The sequence below is a fragment of the Rhineura floridana genome, chromosome 13 (genome assembly GCF_030035675.1).
Source record: "Rhineura floridana isolate rRhiFlo1 chromosome 13, rRhiFlo1.hap2, whole genome shotgun sequence".
NCBI lineage: Eukaryota > Metazoa > Chordata > Lepidosauria > Squamata > Rhineuridae > Rhineura > Rhineura floridana.
The window spans coordinates 26,590,016-26,613,361 of NC_084492.1; the positions used below are offsets into that span (position 1 = coordinate 26,590,016).

Genomic DNA, 23,346 nt, shown 5'->3' on the forward strand with positions numbered 1-23,346 from the left:
TAGTGAATGCACCAGGGGAGCAGGAGACCTGGCCTCCTCTCTAAGGTATTGGACTGCCCTACAAATTTGTCAAAATGCAAACACAATTTGGGTTGGTCTTTCACAGTCCAATCCACTTGCTGTGTAGCTTGGAAAAATTTGGTAACATGTGCCTCTGAGGATAGCTGGTGAGCAGTAGCAGTGATGCAGCAATGCAAGACCAGGGACAATGTGAGCCCTTCTAAGGTCATGGGCCTTTAGCCAGTGCCTGACCTGGCCAGCCGCTGCCATCAGCCATGCACACACACAGTTTTAAAATGTCTGTGTAATAGTAGATTATATCACAGACATCATATCTAGTTTGGCTCAAAGTTTTTATTTTATATTCTGCATCATTAGCTCAATTATCTTTCCCTTCTACTGATAAACAAAGCAGCATACATTGATTAAATCTATCATTCCTTAAAGGAGTCCAAGCAAGCTGCTTTCAGCTGATTAAAATGTTTCTCAGCTGTTTACCATTCTGCTCCTAATGTCTAGGTTTGTCTCTTTAGTGAAATGATCTGCTTGGCTATAATTAGTTCTGTATTTTGAATTCCTCTCTCCCCTCCCCAAATATGCCACATACTTAAATTTCTTTGCTCTCTTGGTTGATTCTCTTCATTAAAATAGGGCTGATACGGCACGGATTTCACCCTGCAATCTGCAAGGGACTGTAAATATTGCAAGAAGGGGTGCTGCAACTTTTATTACACATCACAGTAGGATCCTCTTTATTGGGGAGCAGGCAACTTAGTGTCAGAGGTCAAGGACAGGTTTTGCTTCTACTGCAATGTTTTGCCAAGTGCAGCACCTTGTCCTTCCCCCCATAGGGCTGAATGGCACCCATTTGTTTAGCTCAGGGGTGGTGAATCTGTGGCTCTCTATATGTGGCTCGACCACAACTCTCATAATCCCTGACGGTTGACCAGGCTGGCTACATCTGACGAGAATTAGAGTCCAACAAAATCTGGAGGCAGTGGTGGCTGGCCGCCACTGGGATTGGTGAGGTGGAAGGCAGGGAGCCTAACAGTGTTGGAGCCAAAGCCAATGGCAGACAGAGCAAACTCATTCTAGTTTTGTCCCCAGCCTCCTCCCTGCTGGGTTCTCCAAGAGCAAGACTAAGGAAGAGAAGGAGGATGTTGTCAGCCAGGGCCACCCCTTGGACTGGTTGTAAGTAGGAAGATAGGCAGATGGGGGCTGGCTGAAGGCAGACTGAGATTGGTGGGGCACTGCCCCACTAGCTCCAATACTCCAGCCTCCGCTGCTTGGGGGGCCTGTTTTAGCTGGAAAACAGTGATGGGTGTATTTCTTTAAGGGCATGGTCTGAAGGCACATGATGCATCAGTGGAGGCTGGTCCATTAGGACAAATGGGGCACTGCCCCACCAACCTCAAGGCTGCCTTCTTTTTTACAGGTAGTCCAGAGGGTGGCCCCACCTGTTAGCTACCTCCTCTTCTTGCAACGTTGTAATGAGAAAAACCACAAGGTGGAATTCTCCCTTCCCCCTGCACAACTTTTAAAGATACCGAAGACCTCTTGGAGGCTGGGTCTGGCAATGTTGCAAGAACACCTGCACTTGGCTGACTTTCTCTTCTCCTAAAGATACAGGATCAGTCTCAGGCCAAGAACCTGGCAACCCTACTCCCAATATACCCTGAGCAGGACGTTGCAGGTGCTGCAGAGGTGGCTCCAACTCCCCAGCAAAGCTTCCCTCAGCATCCCTGGTGGGAAAGTGACACTATCTGGAAACAGAAGGCACCCACTGCACTCCTTAGCAGGGAAGGAAACTTTGTCAAAGGTGCTGGAGCCCTCCCACTCCCATCCCACACACACCCCTGTGCACGCTCACTTGGAGCACACCCTAAACATGAATTGTCTGTGCATGCACAAATGTGGAATCCATGCAAAGGATCAAGCCCCTTTAAGGTAAATAAAAGACCCTGAAGCAAGGCTGGTTAACCCATAGCTTCCTAGATGCTGTTGGATTACAACTCCCATCACCTCTGGTTATATGAGTCCAACCCCCTTGAGACCCAGCCAGCATGGCCAACAACTTCTGGAGGGCCAGCCACCCCTGCCCTAAAGGGATTCCCCTAGTGACACCCAGTATCTGGAGCAAGGGAACAGCGCACTGATTCTACCATCTCAGCAAAAATTGACACAGGCCCTTTGTGAAGACTACAGTATAGTGCTGTTGTGCTAAAATTGTCCCCGACTGTGTGAACTGGGGAAAAGGTAATGGAAAACCAAGTCATGCATGGCTGGAACAATTTGACCTTGAATACTCCCACTGGGAACAGACACTATAACTGAATGGAACATTGGCTGTCCACTGCTAGAAGCAGAATGCTTGGTGTGATCGAACAAGATTAATCTTATCCGGTGTTCAGTTTCTAGCAGCAGCTAGACAATGTTCCATGCAATGATAGGCTGACAGAAGATTTATATAGCACCATTCAGCAATTTTTTGAAAATGGTTTACAGAGAGAGAAAAAACAGAATCAAATGTGTGGATAAAATATAATGATAATGATGATGCCCTTGATGGGATAATGTGATAAGCCAGCTGTTTGTAATCCAGACCTGGCAAGTGTTTTTAAGTGTGGCATTCAATGCAATCTTACTTAGAGTAGACCCCCTGAAGTTAATAGACATGACTAATTTAGGATCATTAATCTGAATAGGTCTACTCTGAATAAATTAAATATAACCCTAAGTATCTTATGTTTCATTGTATATTTTTATATGGTATGGAAAACAAGTTCAGGGAATAAGCCCAACAGCCTCAGCTGTGGAAAAGTACCGTTTCTGGAATCAGGACTTCTGGATTCTCCACTTTGCTCCTAGATAAGCTTATCTGATTTCCATCAACCCCAATCCACCCCCAGTGTAGAACCTGAAACTGCAATGCAACCTCTTGCCTAGGAATAGGAAGAAATTTAATTCAGTTGTCATTTAAGGCCAAATCTCACAGATGCACACTTTCCAAAACAACGTCAGAACTGAACCACAGCCATCCTTTGAAATTTGCACTTATCCAAGTTATGTGTCTCAGTTCTCCAGCCAATCAATGTTTATTTTAAAAATGCATATATTAGGGAACATAGTGCATAAAAATGAACATATTCATGACAATAGCATACATAATACATTATATTAGGGGAAATTGCTTGCAAAAATGTGTACTTAAATCAAAACTACATACAAAAATGTGTTTATTATGAGAAATTTGCACTAATATGCTAGAGAATTTCCATGAGGATTTTTTTTAAAAAAACATCACAAATTGCTGCAAAAATTTAGAGAACTGAAATTGAGGCTGGAAAAATGGGAAACTGAGAGAACAGAAATTGACAGATCTTTCCATCCCTACTAGGGATGAGGGTGAAATTTGATTCAATTTGCATTTAAAGCCAAATTTATGAAATTCGCACTTTTCAAAACAATATGAGAACTGAAGCATAGCCAAAAGTCAAAATTCACACTTATACAAATGTTGCAATGCAGTTCTCTAGCCAAACAATGTTTATAAAAATGCATGTTAGGGGAAAATGAATATTTTGTATGTTGTTCACAATTAGGATATATTAGGATAAACTGCTTGCAAAAATGTGTACATAAGTCAAAACTGCATAGAAAAATTGAGAAATTTGCACTAAAATCCTGAAGAATTTTCCTGATGATTTTTTTTTAAATTGCCAAATGATGCATTTCTCCAAATTTTGCAGTGCAGTTCTCCAGCCAACCAATTTTTACAAAAATGTATATATTAGGGGAAAGTGTGCATAAAAATAAATATAAGTGAAAACAATATACAAAAATGCATTATATTAGGATAAATTGCTTGCAAAAATGTGTACGTTAATTAAAACTGGACACAAAAAAGTGTTTATTAGGAGAAATTTGCACTAAAATGATGCAGAAGTTTCCCGAGGATTTTTTTAAAAAATCACAAATTGCGGCAGAAATATGGAAAACTGAATTTAAGATTAGAAAAATGAGAAACTGAGAGAACGAAAACTGACAGATCTTTCCATGCCCAGTTCCTACTCTTGCTTCACATCATTTCTAAGCCAGGTGGCCCAGAACAATAGAGTATTGGTTCCAGGCAAGAGGCACTGATACCACTCTTGTATTGCCCAAGGCTTCTATGTGAAGCATAAGGAATCTGACTTTTTGGATGTTGTGGGACCTCAACTCCCATCAACAACAGCCTATAATGATCAAGGATGAGGGGAGTTGTCATCCAGCAGCATCTAGAGGACCACAGCTTCCCCATTCCTGGATGCATTAGGACTTCATCCAAGCCAGGCAGCAAATAGTTCTAAGCCAAGGCATACTTACATCATTTGTTCATTTTGTGAAGGCAGCATGGAGTGTGTGTGAACTGTAGGAAACTCGCAGCAGATTATTTAAGCAGAACGAAACAGGGAGTGAGAAGAAAGAAGGAGCACGCAAGCAAGTCGCCCCATTAACGCACATCTCATGCTGTGAGCAAGTTTGAAGGCCCAGCGCTAGATGGCAGATCCTTGACGGATAAGGCTATCTAATCACTGAGCCCATTAAGGAATCAGTTTCATTAGCAGAGCCTAAAAATAAGGAATGCTGAACACCCAGTGAGTGGCACAGAAAGTTAATAATCCATCAGTGTGCAACTGGCAGATGAATCTGCTTCAATCCATACTCAAACTCATTAAAATATCAGTTTGGGATTCTGAAACGACAAGTGAAATCCAATGCTGCTGTCCTGCTTATAGAACACCTCTTGATTCAATGAAGGTGTCTGCCAATGTAAGGGGAGGGGCGGCAGTTTTCATCGATTCCTCCTTCCCACCGCAACCACCTGTGCCCACCTTCTCCTTTGGACTTCATTTCCATTTCAAATATTCATTTTCCCCTAATATATACATTTGTATAAGCATTGTTTGGTTAGAGAACTTCTTTGGAGAAGGTCCATAAGTCAGTGGGAGAACACCGCCTTGCATGCAGAAGTTCCCAGGTTCAATCCCTGGCATCTCCAGGTAGAGCCGGCAGAAAGACCCCACCTGAAGCCCTGGAGAGCCACTGCCAGTCAAGTGTAGGTAGTACAGCGTTCAATGGACCAGTGTTCTGGTTCAGAATAAGGCAACTTCTTAAGTTCCTCCCCTCCCCCCGAAAAACCATTCCAAAACCTGTGAGAATGTTGCACCAAGCTTTCAAAGCAGAGACATTCCAGCCCTAACTGGGGGTGTCAAGGACTGAACCTGGGACCTTCTGCATGCAAGGCAAATGCTCCGCCACAGAGCTACATCCCTTCCCCCTCAAGCTTGGCTTGCTGTCTGGAACATTCTTGTTGCGGGGTGGGAACATTTTGTTGCAGGCACCAATTGTTATATATAGATCAGCGAAGAAGGTTGCTTAATGTTACACACACTCAGCACCCACGTTCTGCGGGACCAGCATGGCAGCGACATCCCGATACACTGAGAAGGATCTTTCACACCAAGAGATTGGTATTTGCCAAGTAAGAAAGAAATATCTTCTGCTAATTAGGAGTGAATGGGGGGGGGAATTCAATTTTAAGAAGCCCAGCCAGCTCACAGCACTTCCTTTGCCCTAGAAAGAAAAAAGCCCTTTCTGAACACATGATAATGTACTGCTGTTGGCAAACTGGCTGTATTATAATACTTAATTATCACGTCCGACAAGATACATCAAGCACGTATTTTTAAATTTTCACATCAGATAACATGCTGTTCCGTTTTTGCCTCTTTCATGGGTTGTAAGTCAAGAGGACACTGTAGGAGTTGCAGAGTTGAGGCCATTTCCAGAGCTTAACTTGTTAAAAACACAAAATGAGAGGTACTGGGATTACAATCTGCCAGGACCCTATGCCTCCCTACACAGAGATAGAGCGAGAGGGAAGATCGAGAGATCTTTGGTGCATCATGATTGGCTCAGTGACAAAAGAATTCATGATCAGAGGCACTCTGCCCTTCAGCCAGTACAGGGGTGGGGAACTTGTGGCCCACAAGATGTTGCTGGACTACAACTCCTATCATCCCTGATCATTGGCTGTGCTAGCTGGGGCTGATGGGAGCTGGAGTCCACCATGTCTGGAAGGCAGAGCTTGGAAAAGTTACTTTTTTGAACTACAACTCCCATCAGCCCAGTCCAGTGGTCATGCTGGCTGGGGCTGATGGGAGTTGTAGTTCAAAAAAGTAACTTTTCCAAGCTCTGCTGGAAGGCCACAGAATCCCCTACTCTGCATTACACTCTGAATTACAGGTAAAGTTGTCTTGCCCCCTGCCCCATTCCAAAGACAAGATTGGAAGATACTAATTTAAGAGTAATTCAGCTAATACTGAATAACTTCAATCCAATCCTAACTCCACACACACATAGTTAAATGCAGCTTTGACAACCACCTCTTTTATGTCTAGGTAATTCTAGATTATAAAATTACATGGTGGGTAATTTAAACATATTATTTTAAAAGAAAGGACACTAGCAGTATGCAAGATGAGAGACAGCAAAAGAGAAGAAAAAGAAACACAGAAGGAATTAGGGAAAAGAACAAATGGATACTGAATATGTTATTTATTTTATATGTTTATAGAGCATACTTAACGGCAGTCTCTAAGCAGTTTACAAAATGACAAATACAGTATGTATATGTAACTAACAATGAAACTGATATAGAGGGGCAAGATATGAAGTATTATTACATTACTCCAACATCCAACCCTCATTAGGAGAATCATCCTAAGACAGGAATGACTAATCGGTGGCCCTCCAGATATCATAGGGACCCCAACTCTCATCTGGCCCAGCCAGCATGGCCGATGGTCAAGGATAAGGGGAGTTGGAGTCCAGCAACATCTGGACAGCCACAGGTTTCCCATCCCTGCAATATGGTGAGGGACCATAGCACAGTCGTAGAGGACTTGCCTTGCCCACAGAAGGACTCGGGTTAGATTCCCATCATCCCCACTTATTATATATCTCAGGCAACCAGGCTGGAAAAGGGCATTGCTTGAAAAGCCACTGACAGCCAGAGCTGGCTCCGATCTTCTAAAAACGGGGTGAAGCAATATACTTTAGGAACACTGTTCTCCTCTCACACCACCGAATTACACCATTGCAGGAAAGAAAAAAGTTAAGGAAGAGAACAGGCAAAACAATTGCTAAGAGGAGGAGCCTTGGTTTCTGGAAAAGCATATGCATCAGAGAGAGAAGGCCCCAGGTTCAACCCCTGGCTTCTACATGTAGAAATAGGAAAGGCTCCGGTCTGATACTCTGGAAAGCTGCCACCAGTCAGTGTAATCTGGAAATGGTGCTTAAAGAGCAGGCAAACAACTATCTCCGAGTTGAGCACTGTGGTGTTTAGCACGTGAATCAGACAGAAAATCCCACTGACAGAGGATTTCTAAAGAGCAAGCAGTGAGATTTTACCTCCTGAAAGGAAGGTTCAGTGCTCCATCTTGCATTCACTAAAGGAGTAGTTAGAGTCCTTTATCTCCTGATCATATAAAATAGACCAGATGAGGGCTATGGGCCACAGGTTAGCCACCCCTGGTGCAGAGGAAGATGGATCCATGATCTGACTTAGTTTAACGGAGCTTCCTGTGTTCCTAGGACCAGAAGAGGCAGCACAGCAGCTGCTTCCTGCCTTGGGTTATAATCCTAACCTCACTGAGCTGGGAGTAAACACCAGTGAACTCAGTAGGACTTACTTCTCAGTAGACACGGTTATGATTGCGCAATTGAGGTCTCGGAGTGTGAAGTACAGGCACCACCACCAAGTCCTGCCAACCCTAAGGACGGAGTTGGACAAAATGGGGTCCCAAGGAATGGTCTGAAGGCATAGACTGCCACCACCTTGCTGAAGCTAAGCAGGTCTGGGTCTGGTCAGTGCTTGGATGGGTGACTGTCTGAGAAACTCATGTGAGCCAGCTTGGGTTCCATGACAGAAGGCTGGGATGTAAATGTAACAAAATAAATATCAACCAGCATGAAACTGTAGTATGCCTCACCCAGATTGATGAAAACCTTGAAATAAAAAGATCAGGAATCAGAACTAAGTGGCATCCAACCTCTCTTACAAAACAGACTGTTGGCAGCTGTGAAATTGGCAGACCGCAAGGAACTAGTCCATATTAACTCTAAAAACTAGGGAAGCTATTAGAAAAGCAGTGGGATCTTTAATGTGAAAGATGTTCAATAGAAACAGTACTTAATGTTTTATTTTAGAAACACGTATTTTCTCGTTTTCAAAAAGAACAAACCCTATTTTCATTTATCTCAGCTTTCCATATCTCTCTCTCTCTAAAAAGCTGAATACACAGGAGTTAATGGCAAGGTGACAATATATCCAAGCATCGATTGCTCTTAACTTGCCTTATTAATCATTTATCAAAGTTTTTTTTTTTTTTTTAAGAGCAGCTCTGGAGTTATTGATTTGCCACAAAAGACTTTTCATAAGCCCCCAAGGCACACAGCTACTTACACAGAGAAAGTATTTTACATTCCACTTTATTGACCGAGAGGAAGACGTCTAAATATCAACGCTTAGTTATACGAGTGTCTGCATTGGCAAGGAGTCTTCAGGGAAGAGTAAACACATGGGGAAAACAAAAGTACAGCCTTTCCACTACCAGAAAAGAAAGATGAATGATCATTCAGCCTAGAATAAATGGTAAAATAGTTCATAAGCAAAAAGGGAGAGGGATAAGCTATGAACATTATTTCACTAGTAAAGGTAAAGGTGTCCCCGCACTTGTAGTGCGAGTCGTTTCCGACTCTTAGGGTGAAGTCTTGCGACGTTTGCAAGGCAGACCGCATATATGGGGTGGGATTGCCAGTTCCTTCCCCGGCCTTTTTTTACCCCCCAGCATATGCATATTTGTTTATTAAAACAGATATATTTGCCCACTCTGCTTTCAAGTGGGGATTGAGGCTTCATTATTTTTAATGCCAAGAAGACCTCAAAAAGTGAGCAAAATCAGACACCCTAGTTCTAACTTTGTTAAACTCCACTGATTTAAGCAGGGATAGGAGGATCTATCAATTTGTGTTCTTCCAGTTTGCCTTTTTCCTAGTTTTAAATTCAGCTCTCCACATTTTTGAAGCAACTTGTCATTAAAACAAAAACAATCCTCATTAAAACTCTTCAGCATTTTAGTGTGAATTTCTCCTAATAAACATATTTTTGTATGCAGTTCTGACTGTTGTACACTTATGCAAGCAATTTGTCATAAGATACTGCACTTTGTATGTTATTTTCATGAATGTACATATTTTTATGCACATTTTCCCCTAATATATGCCTTTTGTAGACATTACGTGGATGGTGAACTGCACTGAAAAAAATTCAGATACGTGTGAATTTAGAATGATGGCCAAGTCTTGGCTCTCACATTGCTTCGGAAAGTGATAGATTCAGCTTGAAATGTGAACTGAATCGAATTTCTCCCACATCCCTAAACTTTAAGCCATTATCTCTTTGGGCTCATCCATACTTCCGTTTAATCTGCTACGTAAACTCCTTGTGTCTCTAGTAATTCGCCCTCATCCACATGACATTCCCCGCCAACCGCTACCCTCCCCAATTTTCTCCTAACTAAATATGGAGTTTCCCTACCCAGCAACAATCCAAATAGTTCTGGATAGGGAAACTCTGGAATTAATTAGGAGAAAACTGGGGAGGGCAACTGATGGCAGGGAATGGATGAAGGTGAATTAATGGAGACACAAGGGGCTTACATTACAGAATAAATGGAAGTAAGGATGTCCTCTGCCGGTTCCCTTCCAGTTTCAGAGCTTAGATTAGCCAAGCACAGAGTGATGGGGTGGGGGACAGATTTTGCTTTCCACCCCTTAACTCAGTGTGCTTCCTTTACTATAAAATGTTACAGCTCCCTGCCCCTGCAAAAAAATCACTCTATAGCCAAATGAGCAAGTGTGTATTTAAATATGCACACCTTCAACTGAAGTTAATTTACTACATGTTTGAAAACAAAAATACATAGATCCCATTCATAAAATGGCACAACTGGAGAAACAGCACCCTATCACCCACACCACACTAGGCTGCATCTGATGTGCCGCTCCTTTACAAAGCCTTCTACGTTAAGAACCATCGAACTGTAAGTCTGCTATTTCTTGTCCCAAAGGACTCCGGGGGGGAAACTTATTTTGGAAAAAAAAAATCAGCAGAAAAAAGAAGCAGCCCTTTAAAAAAGATAAAGACAGCATAAGCAAAGATGCTTTGTATATAACAGGAAACTTAATTGTTGATCACACTGTCATTAAAGTGCCCAGAGTTACAGGCTGGCCACAGCGCAATTCTGTGCCTTTGTGTCTTAAACAATGGTGTCTAACACCTAAAAAAAAATTTAAGTTTACTTCACAGCTGGTATAGCACAGTGGAGAGGAGAGCCTGGCTGGGAGTCCAGAGTCTGAGAGTTCAAATCCCCGCTCGTGTCTCCTGGGTGTCAAGGGCCAGCTAAAGATCACCCCCACAGTGAGTGGCTCAGGGTTACGTGCCCTGCCACCTGTGCAGCCGTGGGCAACCTGAATAATACCAAGCAGCCCAGTTGCCCCCCAGCTGGCAGTTGTGGGCAAGGAAGGGACTGGCTTGTGCAGCTGTGGCAAGCTGAGCAGACCCTAGCCAGCTGGGGAGGATTAGCCTCAGACGGAGGCAATGGTAAGCCTCCTCTGAATACGGCTTACCATGAAATCCCTATTCATAGGGTCGCCATAATTCGGGATCGACTTGAAGGCAGTCCAATTCCATTTTCAAGTTTACTTCATGGCAGTGGAGGCCGATGGCTTCATGTCAGTGGGACAGTGGAAGCTTCAGCACCTTGGACAGCTCCTTGAAAGTTCAGGCCAAAACCTAGAGCAGATTCCACAGCCACACTGAGTTGAAGCCACAAGCCACCACTGCTCCATGGAATTCAACCAGGGGGTGGGGAACGTTTCCGTCCAAGGGCTACATTCTCTTCTAGGCAACCTTCCAGGGGCCACATGACAGTGATGGGCCAGGCCAGAAGCAAAGGTGATCAAAGCAAGGAATATTCATGCTACCTTTGTATAATAAGCTTGCTTGTACACACACTCAGACATCCTTCTCTACCATCCACCCCAGCAAGCATGATCAGAGTTCAAGGATACATTCTAGCCAAGGTGAATACAAAGCAAAACCAAGGACAGGTGTGGCCTGGGGAGGGGGTGTGGCTGGGAAGGAGGCATGGCCCAAGGGCCAGATAGGGAGGTCTGGAGGGCCACATTCAGCTCCTGTTCCTGAGGTTCCCCATCCCTGCACTAAAGCAATGCTTGAAATCTAAAACTAGAACAATAGAAATAAATATCAGCTTGGAAGAGCATTAAGTCCACTACCAACACAACACAAATTTGCAGCCCGTTAGAATGGCGACAAAGCTAAACCTGTGCTTTCCTCCCTGATGGCTTTTCGCCGAGCCTTAAAGACCTGGCTATTCAGGCAGGCCTATGGGATTTCTGGGGTGGGTTAGGTTTTTATACTGTATTAATTGAAGGATGGTTTTAGATGAATTGATGTTAATATTGTGATTGGTGATTGTATATGTTTTATATTGTATTTTATATTGTTGTACGTCGCCCAGAGTGTCTGTTAATTCAGACAGATGGGCAACTAACAAATAAAATTTTATTATTATTATTATTCCTTCTGTCCCCTGGGAACTAACTCCAGACTCACAGAGACAGGCAGGAAAAACTCCTCAGTCTCCATCAGTACTTTAGGATGGACACAAAGGGAGACCTTTCTGCCAACCTACTCTTAAGGGTATAGTCTGAAGATTTACAGAGACCAACCTTAAGAACCACCGGATTCTTCACCAGAACATGAGGTCACACGGTTTTTGAACACTCTCCCAACAAACTGCAGCATTCTACTCCCTAAATTTTAAAAACAAACACATGTAACAGCTGTGTGTCAGATAATGTTTATTTAAAGAGAACGTCAGATTCCTGTACAAAAAGAAGGGGGAGGGGGAGAGAGAACAGTTTCCTAAGTATTTTTTTTAAAAAGTTTTTAATTTAAAAACAACTGAAATGGATAGACCACCACTACTACAAAGGAAGCAAAACATTCCTTTTAGTCGTGGTTAACAGGTACAAAAGGTTATATAGTACTGTCACTCCCTTCTTCCTCTAGCGTCCAGAGCTTTAAATGTAGAGGTGTTTTATATTGGAATAAATACAATAAGCGATACATATGGCAAAGTAAAAGAGAGCTTATCCGTTCAACAGATTCCACTAGACAGGACTTTGCTCTCAAGTACTGGGTTCAACACACACTCCAAGGAATAGAGATTTCATTTGTGCAACAGACATGCTGCTAAGGAGAATAAATATGCCAGAATCACGCTCAAGCATCAAATGTAACCAAATAGAAAAGGTGGGTGCCGAAAGAGTGTTAGCTATTTGGCAGCAAGCTAGCCAACAGCCAGGCTATACGCTGTTTCAATGCCATTCTGAGAAATGCCAGCCAGCAGCCAGGCTATGTGTTATTTCAATGCCATTCTGAGAAATTAGTAGAGAAATGTTCCAAAGCTCCCTTTCCCATTTCGCTTGAACTGGTTGCCCATGATGGACACAAACATTTCCTGAGACATCAGGTCATCGTCTGCCTCCATGATGCCAAGGTGACTCAGCCTTTTCTTATGTAACTGGCTCTTCTTAAGCGATGCAGCAGAAAGTTCATGCGCGATTTCAGAGTTGCCTTCCATAGCCTCAGATGCGTCCGCTCTTCCATGGGGTTCCAACTCACCGCTATCCTGTTGGTGCAAGTCTTCACACCCCATGTTAGCAACATCAGGGTCGGGCTGGGTGCCTTTCATTTGTTCTAAGTCAGAAACAATGGCATTAAATAGATCCTTATGTACAACTGATCATGGTGACTACATAACTTCACCACCTCTCTGCCAATGCACTCGACAATTTAAATACAAATGGGGGCTGCAACCAAAAGATTGCAGCATAGACAGTGGCGGCTGGTGGCTCTATGTCAGTGGAGCAGTGGAATCTGCTCCTTGAACATTCAGACTAAAACCCAAGACCACCAGCCACCGAGTGTAGAGCATGCTCACTATTCAGAATCCCAGCCACTCCATTTCTCTTCCCCCAGGTTTTCCAGGTTCTACCCCCCTCCATCAGTCAGCACCCCATGGCCACTGAACATACTCATTCCTCACTGGACTATGTTTTATTTTGGGGGGGGCAATTTTATTTTTCCTAAAAAACAAATTGTATTTCAGCAAAAAAAACCCTCAGGCTAATGTCTTCCTCCTAAGCAAGAGTGGTGCTATTTTGGCTACATAAACAACGGCACTCTCCCACTGAAGCTTGGAATTTGATCATATTTATTCAATCTATATATCTTTTTACCCAAAAGGAGTCAGTAGACAATTTACCATGAATATACGCGTGGAACAAGCAACAACATTTTGCAGTGTGGCGCTTTCCTGTTCAGAGTTCCAACCACCCAGCCATGCTCTCTTCCAGCAAACTCCCCAAACACACACACTTTGGTTCTTTTATTTATCTCCTCCTTCGATGCTCAGTCTTCTGTGGCCACTGAGCATGCTCAATCCTAATTGGATTGTTCAGGGTGGGTTGGTTTTTATCCCTATCAGTTCCCGCCCCCTTGTGCGTGGGCAGATAGCTCCGTTTTGGCTAAGTAAGGGTCGGTACTCAGAATGTTTGATATCAGGGTGGGGAACTAGATCTAGGCCGAATCGTTTCCTCTCCCATCCCCAGAAGGCCAACTTTGACAGGTGGATGGGGCTGCCATTTGTCAATCACCTAACATCATTCTGACGCAAACTGACAACTTCAAAGGGGCACACTCCATGCCCATCAACTAACTGGCACTGAAAGCAGTCCCATCACCTGCAGTATTATTCATTTATGTATTTATTTATTACATTTATACCCTGCCTTTCTTTTCATGATTGAAACCCAAGGGAGCTTACAGATGGTTCCTAGGCGGTCTCCCATCCAGGCACTGACCAGCCCTGACCCTACTTAGCTTCAGCAGGGAGCTGGCCTTATGCGAGTGTAGCCAATCCCAGCCATGTCTTTACCTGCCCTACGTACGAAGCCACATACAACACCACGTACAACGCCAGTCATATATGTCACAGGCCTAATTAAAGGCTATTGGAAAAGGACTGAATCCACATGAAGTAATTAACTTATCTAGGCCACTTAAAAACATACCTCCTGAACTTTCTGGAGTGCTCTCTTTTGCATCCGAAGAGACAGTAGGCTTCACGAGGACAACTCCATACCCTTCATTATTATGTATCACGTTGTTCACCATAGTTATCTTGGGAACATCATAATGTTCATCTAAGAAGTCCTGAGAGCCAAGATGAATCAGGGTGAGATCAGACCTGTAAGGTGACAGTTGCTCTTCTTCCAATTTTAACGTACAAGTATTTATTTTTAGGAATTTTATTTAACACTTTTCACTATTGCAAGAACTATCAAAGTGGTCCCCACTTTGTAAATATACAATAAAAAATATAATAGGAAAATCCAATTAAGATTCAAATACAAGATAGGCAAGATGATCAACATCAGGAACCAGCAGAAAAAGGTCAGGACAACAACTGAGTAAATGAATGTGTTTTCAATTTCTGGTGGATGAGGTCCAATAGGGAGGTCATTCCTCAGAGTGGGTGTCACTCCTGAGAAGGCCCTCATCCACACCCCAGCCAGATGCACCTCTATGCAAAGGGTACAACACATAGTACAGTCAAACAGGGCTTCCCTAGCAGATCACAGTGACCAGAGCCTATACAGGAGGTAGAATCTTTCAGGCAGACCAGCACTTACTGGCAATTCCTTGGGGGTTACTGGGCCTGTCCAGCAGGTCACAGTTACAGCAAACCACAGTGACCAGAGCCTATATGGGAAGTAAAATATTCCAGATGGAGTGTGCACTGATAGGAATTCCTTGGTCCTGGGCCAACTCTTATTTACTGGGAACTCCTCATTCACAGGCAGCCTATATATGGGCAAAGGCAATCTCTTAGATAACCTGAGAGGTGGGAATATTGTAGATTGGAACCCAAGTCTGAGACACCTAGAGACTATACCCCAGGGCCTCACAGTTTGCAGAGGAAGACTCTGGCCAAATTCACATGACACAGTAAGCCATGAATGACACCTTACCATGCATGAGCAAAACTGCATACACTTCATTCCTCCCCATTTGCACTGGGAGCAGGCAAACCACAATTCCAGGCTTAGTGTCACATCCGAGCCAAGGATCATGGTTATTTCACTTCTTTAAAACCCCATGATTAGTAAGCCAAGAACAAACGCTGGCTCCAACATAATACTAAGCCAGGGATGGTGGTTTCTTTCCTGGCAGCACAAGCCAAGAGGAGCAAAGCAGGTGCGATATGGTCATGCACAGTAAGCAAGGAAGTTTATGGCAGGGTTAAAGTCCCTGTGGCCTTCCAGATGTTGTTGGACTCCAACTCCCAGCAGCCCCAGGCAGCATGGCTAATGGGCCAGGGATGATGAGAAGTGCAGTTCGGTAACATCTGAAAAATCACAGGTTCCCCATTGCTGATTTACAGCAGACCATAAACTTCAAACACGGCCATCCATATGAGATCATGGAACTATGCCCTTCATCCGACCCACATGACTCTGCCAGCCAGATGTTACCAAACGCATAGGAAGCAGCCAGGCTAACAGTGCTCCTGTTCAGGCAACTCAGCGTTCAAGCTGGAAACTCACTTTTATAAGGATGCCTTCTTTGCAATGGTGTATGCCATTCCCCATCAAGGTACACCTGCTGCTTGGATAGATTTCTACACCGGCACCCTGAAATTAAGATGGGGGAAAAGCTGTTAGTTAAGAAGCATTTTTTTTAAAAAAGAAAAGGAAGAAAGTTACGATTAAAAATAACTGCAAAGCCAATTCGGAGAGCCTCAAGTGGCATACGATGCAGCAACCTTGCAGGAGCTAAGCAGGTCTGGTCAGTGATTGGATAGGAGACCGCTTGGGAGCCCCATGTACATCATCTCATCAAGGGTTTTTTTATGGAAGAATATTAGGATTTGAATGTAATGAGATGGATGTGTTCCTTGTATAAGTGTCCCTACATTTTATGGCAAAATGCTTCAGAAAACGGAAAAGAGTTAAAAGCAGTTGGCAATATGGCCTTTTGGGAGTAGAAGAGTCAGCTGTTCAAAGGCAAAGAAAAAAATCCAGCTAAGGCCCCTATCTGCACTGTACATTGAAAGCATCATCATACCACTTTAAACAGTCGTGGCTTCCCTCAGAGAATGCTGGGAACAATAGTTTGTTAAGGATGCTGAGAGTTACTCTATTTCCCTCACAGAGCTACAATTCCCAGAGCGGTTTAGCAATCAATCCCTCTTCCCAGGGAACTCTGGCAAGTGTAGCTCTGTGAGGGAAATAGAGGGTCACCTAGCAACTCTCAGCATCCTTAACAAACTATAGTTCCCAGCATTCTCTGGGGGAAGCCATGGCTGTTTAAAGTGGTATGATGATGCTTTCAACGTACAGTGCAGATAGGGGCCTAAATTAACACAAGTTCCTCATACGAGCCTAAGCCTGCAAATTTACAATCCACTTTACTAGGGACTAAGTGTCATTGAACACAGTGGGAGTTACTTCTGAGCAAGCCTGCACAGGACTGCGTTTTAAGTAGCTCTTTGGACACCCAGATTTCACTATGAATGGCATGGGCACTTTGGCTAAAGTTTATCCAGATCACAGAATCCAGCTTCTCTTGGAGGGTGTGGATTTGGCACTCAAAAAAAAACAAAAGTGCAGATGATTAACCAGGGTTTATATCCGTGGAAGTTGTTTGCTCTCTCCCGAATGCATCAATCAATTACAAGAGAGCATCAGTGTTTACCTTCGCACCATACAAGTCAGAATTTTTCATTAAAAGCTCAGCTGATGCTCGTACAGCCACTCCTGTGGTCTCACACTGCAAGACACAGTTCTCCAGTGTGGTCTTTCCTTGGTGAACACCTGTTGGGGGGGGGGGAAGAGAGAAAGAGAGGAGTATAAGACTCTGAATTGGTTCACACACAATCAGGGGTGTTGTTGTCCAGAGTCTCGGGGGTGGAGTCTTAAACCGTTTACTTTTTTGGGAGCCAGATTCCAGCAGGATCCCTATGTCTCCAAAATCCTATGAGCCAATCAACTTGAAAGGGGAGTGTGTTGGCCACTGAAAAGAATCTAACATGCTTCCTTGCCCTTTCCTACTGATCGGAGCAAATCAGAATGAAAGGAGTTGAGTCAGCCATTGAGAAGACTCTTCTCAGTAGCTAACATGCTCCCTTTTCTTGCTGATTAGCTCCTAGGGATGTCTGTTGTGGTGAGAGAAGGCATTAACAAGGATAGAGAAACAGAAAGCAGTATTCAAACCTGGCCAGATTATAATCTTAGAAGGTTCTATAATCTTAGAAAGGGCATAGCTGTGAGGTGGCATGGCTGTGACCATCATGAAGGGACCCTGCACATCTGAATTTGCCACTACACTACTGCATACAGTTGATTCAGAGGTGGCTACTAGGGAACACCAGTTAACACAAACAAGGAATTCTAGGTCGTTTGAGTCCCACAACCTTAGGGAATGGCTGTAACGCAGTGGTAGAGAATCTGCTTTGCATAGGGAAAGTCTCAGGTTCACCTCCAGGTAGGGCTGGGAATGTCCCGTTTGAAACCTTGGAGAGTTGATGCCATTCAGTGTAGATCAGGTATGGGGAACCTTTGGCTGACCAGATGTTGCTGAACTACAACTGCCATCATCCCTGGCCATTGGCCAGGCTTGCTGGGGTTGGTGGGAGTTGCAGTTCAGCAACATCTGGAGGGCCAAAGGTTCTCCACACCTGGTGTAGACAGTACTGAGCTAGATGGACCAGTAGGAGGCAGCTTCCTATGTTCCACATCCTGGCTGAGTTCTCTTAAATCACTCTGGGGTCAACATGTGGTTGACTCACACTAGTATACCCGTTGCTTGCTGACTCACAGCCAGATATGTAAACTCATTTCCAGTGGGAAGAATATATTGTTTTGATTTCTCATTCGGTGATACGAACGTTCTTTGGCAATATGTAAGTGGGGCATCACAGCTTAGAAGTATAACTTGATGGTAAAAGTCAAAAAGCAGCCAACACGCTTGGATCAGCGAGACACCTGTTCTGAAGGGGGCAATGAGGATTTCTCCTTGCACTCAGATTTCAGTATCAGTCCCGTTAACGGTATTTGGTTAAGTACTCAATAGATAGAGCAGAGATGATGGAAACTGTGGCCCTCTTGATGCTGCTGAATTCCAGCTCCCATCAACACCAGAAAGCATGGCAAATTGGTTAGAGATTACAAGCATTGTAGTCCAACAACATCTGTAGCGCCTCTGGTTCCCTATCCCTATCCCTATTATTATTATTATTATTATTATTATTATTATTATTATTAGCTGCTCATTACCAAAATGTCTCCAAGCGACTTGTTGTTTTTTTTAAAAAAAGAAGTGAACATACCACACCATAACAAAATAATAGAACCACCACCACTCCTTATACCACCACAGAAAGCTTTGGCAGCACAGTAATGCAAACATCTCAAGTAACTCAAGGGGCGGAAAAAAATAAGGCTTCACCTGGCACCAAAAAGATCCCAATGAAGGTGCCAGGCAGACCTCACTGGGGAGCACATTCCACAGATGGGGAACCACAGCTGACAAAAGTGTGCTTTTAAATGTGCCAGAGAACACTCTCCATTGGCTGACAGGATTGTGCCACCATGGCTTATCCTACCTAGCCACTACTGATCAGTCCACAGGTATACCTTTTGGTGTTCTACTCTGCCTTTTTTGATAGCTGTGATGTCTCCTCTGAGGCCCTTAGGTTAAACAAGATCAAGTGGGGGCCTTTGCAAGCTGGGCTCTTCTTGCATCTCTCCTGATCAATTTACCATCACTTTTCAGAGGCCTTAAAGATCTCGCCTTGACATAACAGGCCTTTTGAGGGTGAGAAGCTTGCAGTCCTTCTAAAAGGTGGGAGATGGGGTCAGCATTGAGGAACTTATTCCCTTGTCTCCATATCTACAGGTGGTGGTAAGCAGAAGGCAAGGAATAGTATACAGTAAAAAAAACCTCCAAGATTTGCAGAAGTACAAAATATTTTTAACATGTCTAAAATGGGGGGGGGGATGAGAGCAAAAAACAGCCAAACACTTGAGTGTCTGTTGTGGCTAGAGGGGTGGGGGATGGAAAACCAGAGACAGGGAGGTTGGAAGGGGCCTTCCTAGAAAAGAGCATGGCTAACACCATGACCAGGAACAGTTACCACCGCAACATTTCGTTGCCGTTCCAACGAAAATATTATACATGATTTGGAAAACAAGGGATGTTACTGGTTGGGGGAACTGCAAAATTACAGTTCGGCTAGATAAAGCAGCTGCATTTGCTTGAGGAATCCATGTGGGTGACAGATTCATCTTGAGAATAAACATTTTAGTGGTTTATTTTAGCATACTTTTAGGATACACTGTTGTGCTGCAACTTGCTTTGGGTACCTAATTGTGCGCCTGCGAGTTTTTATTAGCTGCTGTACACGTCCCTGCTTATCGTTTACTCAGGGGGTTTTTTGATTGCGTTTTGTGGCTTCAATGGCTGCTTCCCACTTTTGAGAAGTATTGCATTGAGAAGCAGATATAAATCTGGGGGGAGAGAACCTCAGGCCTGGGAGTGAAATGCAGCCTCCAGGCCTCTCTAGCCGGCCTTCAGAACTCTCCCCAGACCACACTCCTCACTGGCCCAGCTTCGGCTGGCCGGAATTTGTTTTGGAACTCCGATAGTGCCTTTCGCTTGTTTGAATGCAGAATAGAGAGGGGGGGTGTATATGCAGCAAGTAGACTTCTGTACAAAATAAAAAGCATACATTCGTCGCCCAGCCCACTTTTGCTTCTGGCCCTTGGAAGGTTGTCCATAAAACAATGTGGCCCTTGGGCTGAAAAATGGTTTCCCATCCGTGTTCTAATTCAAGGATGGGGGACCTCCAAATGTCGTTGGATTCCAACTCCCATCCATTAGTGTAGTGGCAAATTCAGAAGTGCAGGGTCCTTTCATGACAGTCACAGCCACACACATCCTTTTCTGATGCTGAGTTGAGAATGAGATCCTTGTTAAATCCTTCTCCCACAACAACAGATGACTCTAGGAGCCAATCAGCATGAAAGGAGGGAGTGTTAGCTACTAGGAAGAGTCTTCTCAGTGGCTGACTCACCTCCTTTCACTCTGATTGGCTCCAATCAGCAGGAAAGGACAAGGAAGCAAGTTAAAAGACTCTTCTTAGTGGCTAACACACTCCCCTTTCATGCTGATTGGCCTATAGGATGCTGAAGACCCTGCTGGGACCATGCTCCCAAAAAAGTAAGGGGTCTAAGGCCCCCTGAGACCCCAGACAACTACACCCCTGCCCATGAGCAGGGATGATGAGAGTTGAAGTCCAACAATATCTGGAGGGCCACCGATTCCTCATCCCTGCTCTAAATAAATGAACAAATGATTGTGTATGTGGGGTGAGAGTATGTGGAGTGAGAAAATCCTTTGGGAACAATGGGCCATGCTGGAACCAAACAGGGAACCTTTGCGGGCCAGATTTGGCCATCAAGCCTCCCGTTGCCTATCGCCACACGGAGCATTTATAAAGACCAACAACATTTGTAATGAAAGTTACTCTTCCAAAGAATATTTTAGGGACATGCAGTTAATAACTTCTCTCCGACAGTGGCCCAAGACCCCCTTTTTTTTGGTGTGTGAATATATTTTCACATAAAAAAGGTGCTAAGATAGTCTTGCTAGCCCATGTAGCATTTGTTATTCAAATCTACCTCTCAATGATGAAGTGTTAATTATCACCTACTCCAAAAGACAGAAGGGCAGAGCCAACATGATTATTGTCAAATTCAAATAGGGGAGAAGGGGAGGGGTGACAGATTCCCCATTAGGGAACAAAAATTAACAATAAAACTTTTGATGCTAAAAGTAGCCATGTTATGATGCACCTTGATGGAACAGTTTATCAGTTTTGGTCAGCAGTTGCCAACCTGGTGCCCTCCAGATTTGACTGCAACTCCCATCAAATGGAAAGTAATAAAATAAAATAGGAACCAAAATGTGACATTTTGATGCAACAGATAGGGAAAGCATTACAAGCGTCAGGAAGAACAGAGGCTCCTAAGAATTCAGTTGAGTCCCTGCCTTTAAATGATAGGGCCTCTGTGGAATTACTGAAAATCCATCTGGGTTCTCCACCACCATCCCCAGTTCAGATAAGTAGGAAGTTAAAGGAATGACAAAAGAAAAGGAGAAAATGGCGGTGATGCCTGGGCATCTTGCAACCTAGCAAGCCAAGTCACAGGCCTTGCACGCTGGCCTGCCAAGTGAGGAATCCACTTCAGTTGTACAGCCCTAGCCAGGCAGAAAGAGGCAGTGGTATTTCAGTATGGCAGTGGGCCACCATCCATGACTGGTGGCAGAAGTTGCCCTACTACAGAAGTCTGCTAGTTGCTGGGAATCACAATTCAGGAGAATGCTGTTGCGCTCAGGTCCTGCTTATGGGTGTCCCACAAGCATCTGGTTGGCCACTGTGAGAATAGGATGACGGACTGGATGGGCCACTAGCCTGATCCAGCAAGCTCAACTGAATGTTCCTACCATGGGACAAGGTACAGCAAAACTGGCCAATTTTGAATGCCATTATGGGTGGCACAGCAGAAGACAAATGTAGCCACATAAGACACAACCCACTAATGAGTTCCTCTGTGCAGGGCACACTGAAATGAATATTTCAGCAGGACTCGTGCAGAAGAACTTCCTAATTCTGGGATAGGGAACCCAATTGCCTGCCAGGTGCTGATAGACTCCCACTCCCACAATGCCTGGCCATTGGCCACAGTGGTTGGAGCTGATGGGATATGGTGTCCCATCCAATGGGTCATACATTCCCTGTCCCTCTCCTAACAGACTCTGCTTTGTATCGATTGGTGGAAGGAAGCACTTCCAACCAACCGCGCTTCCATTGCTGGTGGGAGCATCATTGCATTTGGGAAGTCAGACCCCAAGCTGAAGATACTTACTCAAGATGCCCTCCACGGCATCATGCTGGACAAACTTCAAGCTGGAGATTTTCACATCTGCAGCCGTACACTCAACAAAAGCATCCCCCTTCCCTTGTTTCTCTATCACGATATCATCCGGCAGCCCATAGCCTTTAGAGAAAATTTTGGAAGGAAAAGGAAAAGAGTTTTAGTAGGTTACTACAGCTCAAGAGCTCACTGAACTCCGACAGAGAGGGTCAAGGAACCTCAGGCCTGCAACCCAAATGTGGCCCTTCAAGTCTCAATGACTGGCCCTCGGGACTTTCCCAAGGCCACACACTGACACTCTCCAGGCCAAAGCACACATCAACCCTACTTCACACCCAGAGCATTTTTGGCTGGCTAGAGTGTGTCCTTGAACTCTGATATGGGAGGGGAGTGACTGTGTGTAGAAACTAGCCTACTGTAGAACTGGAAAATTTGCATTCATTGCTTCACTCATTTTTGCCTCTGGCCCCACCCACCACTGGTATGCAGTCCCCAGAAGGTTGCCCAGATGGAAATGGGGCCCTTGGAGTGAAAACGTTTCCCAAACTCTGCCTTAATGGATGTATTTTGTGATATGCCTATTTAGGAGCAGAGATTCTTTAGCATAGCTTTGGCTAACTGGTTGCCTACCCAATCATCTTAATGAGCCACCTATTATTCTCATTGCCTAGACCCATTTGTTTCTAAAATTTAGCTACAGAAAATGCTATTGCTGGGGGGGGGGGAGAAGTGGCTCTCGTATATTATTTTCATTATCATCATCATCATTATCAACAACAACATTTATTACCTGTCCTTCACCCAACGGTCCCAGGGCAGGTTATAATGATTTTAAAATACGAAATTAAAAACAATTTAAAAACAACTAACATTATATGCTGCATGATCCCTGCACTTGTACTTTCTTCACAGCGCATTTGGGATTGCAACAAGAACTATTTAAAGCAGTTGCAACCAGTGAATGTTTTTACTGAATTTTTTTTTCCCCTGAATGGCTTTGCAACCCAAAAGCTTCAATAAGTCTTCTCTTTACCTTCTGGAATTCTCTGTGTAACAATACTACTGGCCACTGCAAAGACTGCTACGATATGTGTAAAGTCTAAAACACTGATAAAAAGGTACAATTTAATCGTTTCCCATACTGCACTT

The 23,346-nt window shown here is 44.1% G+C and overlaps 1 protein-coding gene across 1 annotated transcript in view; it reads right to left on the reverse strand.

Annotated features, from left to right (window-relative positions):
- Window positions 1–11,974: 11,974 nt before the first annotated feature.
- SHCBP1 (SHC binding and spindle associated 1) overlaps window positions 11,975–23,346 on the reverse strand; it is a 35,872-nt gene continuing 24,500 nt past the window's right edge. Inside the window, exons 9-13 of the mRNA XM_061594669.1 lie at window positions 22,189–22,320; window positions 16,955–17,073; window positions 15,805–15,891; window positions 14,269–14,410; window positions 11,975–12,892 (exon numbers count right to left, since the gene is read on the reverse strand). Coding sequence (XP_061450653.1) covers window positions 12,579–12,892; window positions 14,269–14,410; window positions 15,805–15,891; window positions 16,955–17,073; window positions 22,189–22,320 — 794 coding nt within the window. The 3' untranslated portion in view covers window positions 11,975–12,578. The remainder of the gene's footprint in view (window positions 12,893–14,268; window positions 14,411–15,804; window positions 15,892–16,954; window positions 17,074–22,188; window positions 22,321–23,346) is intronic.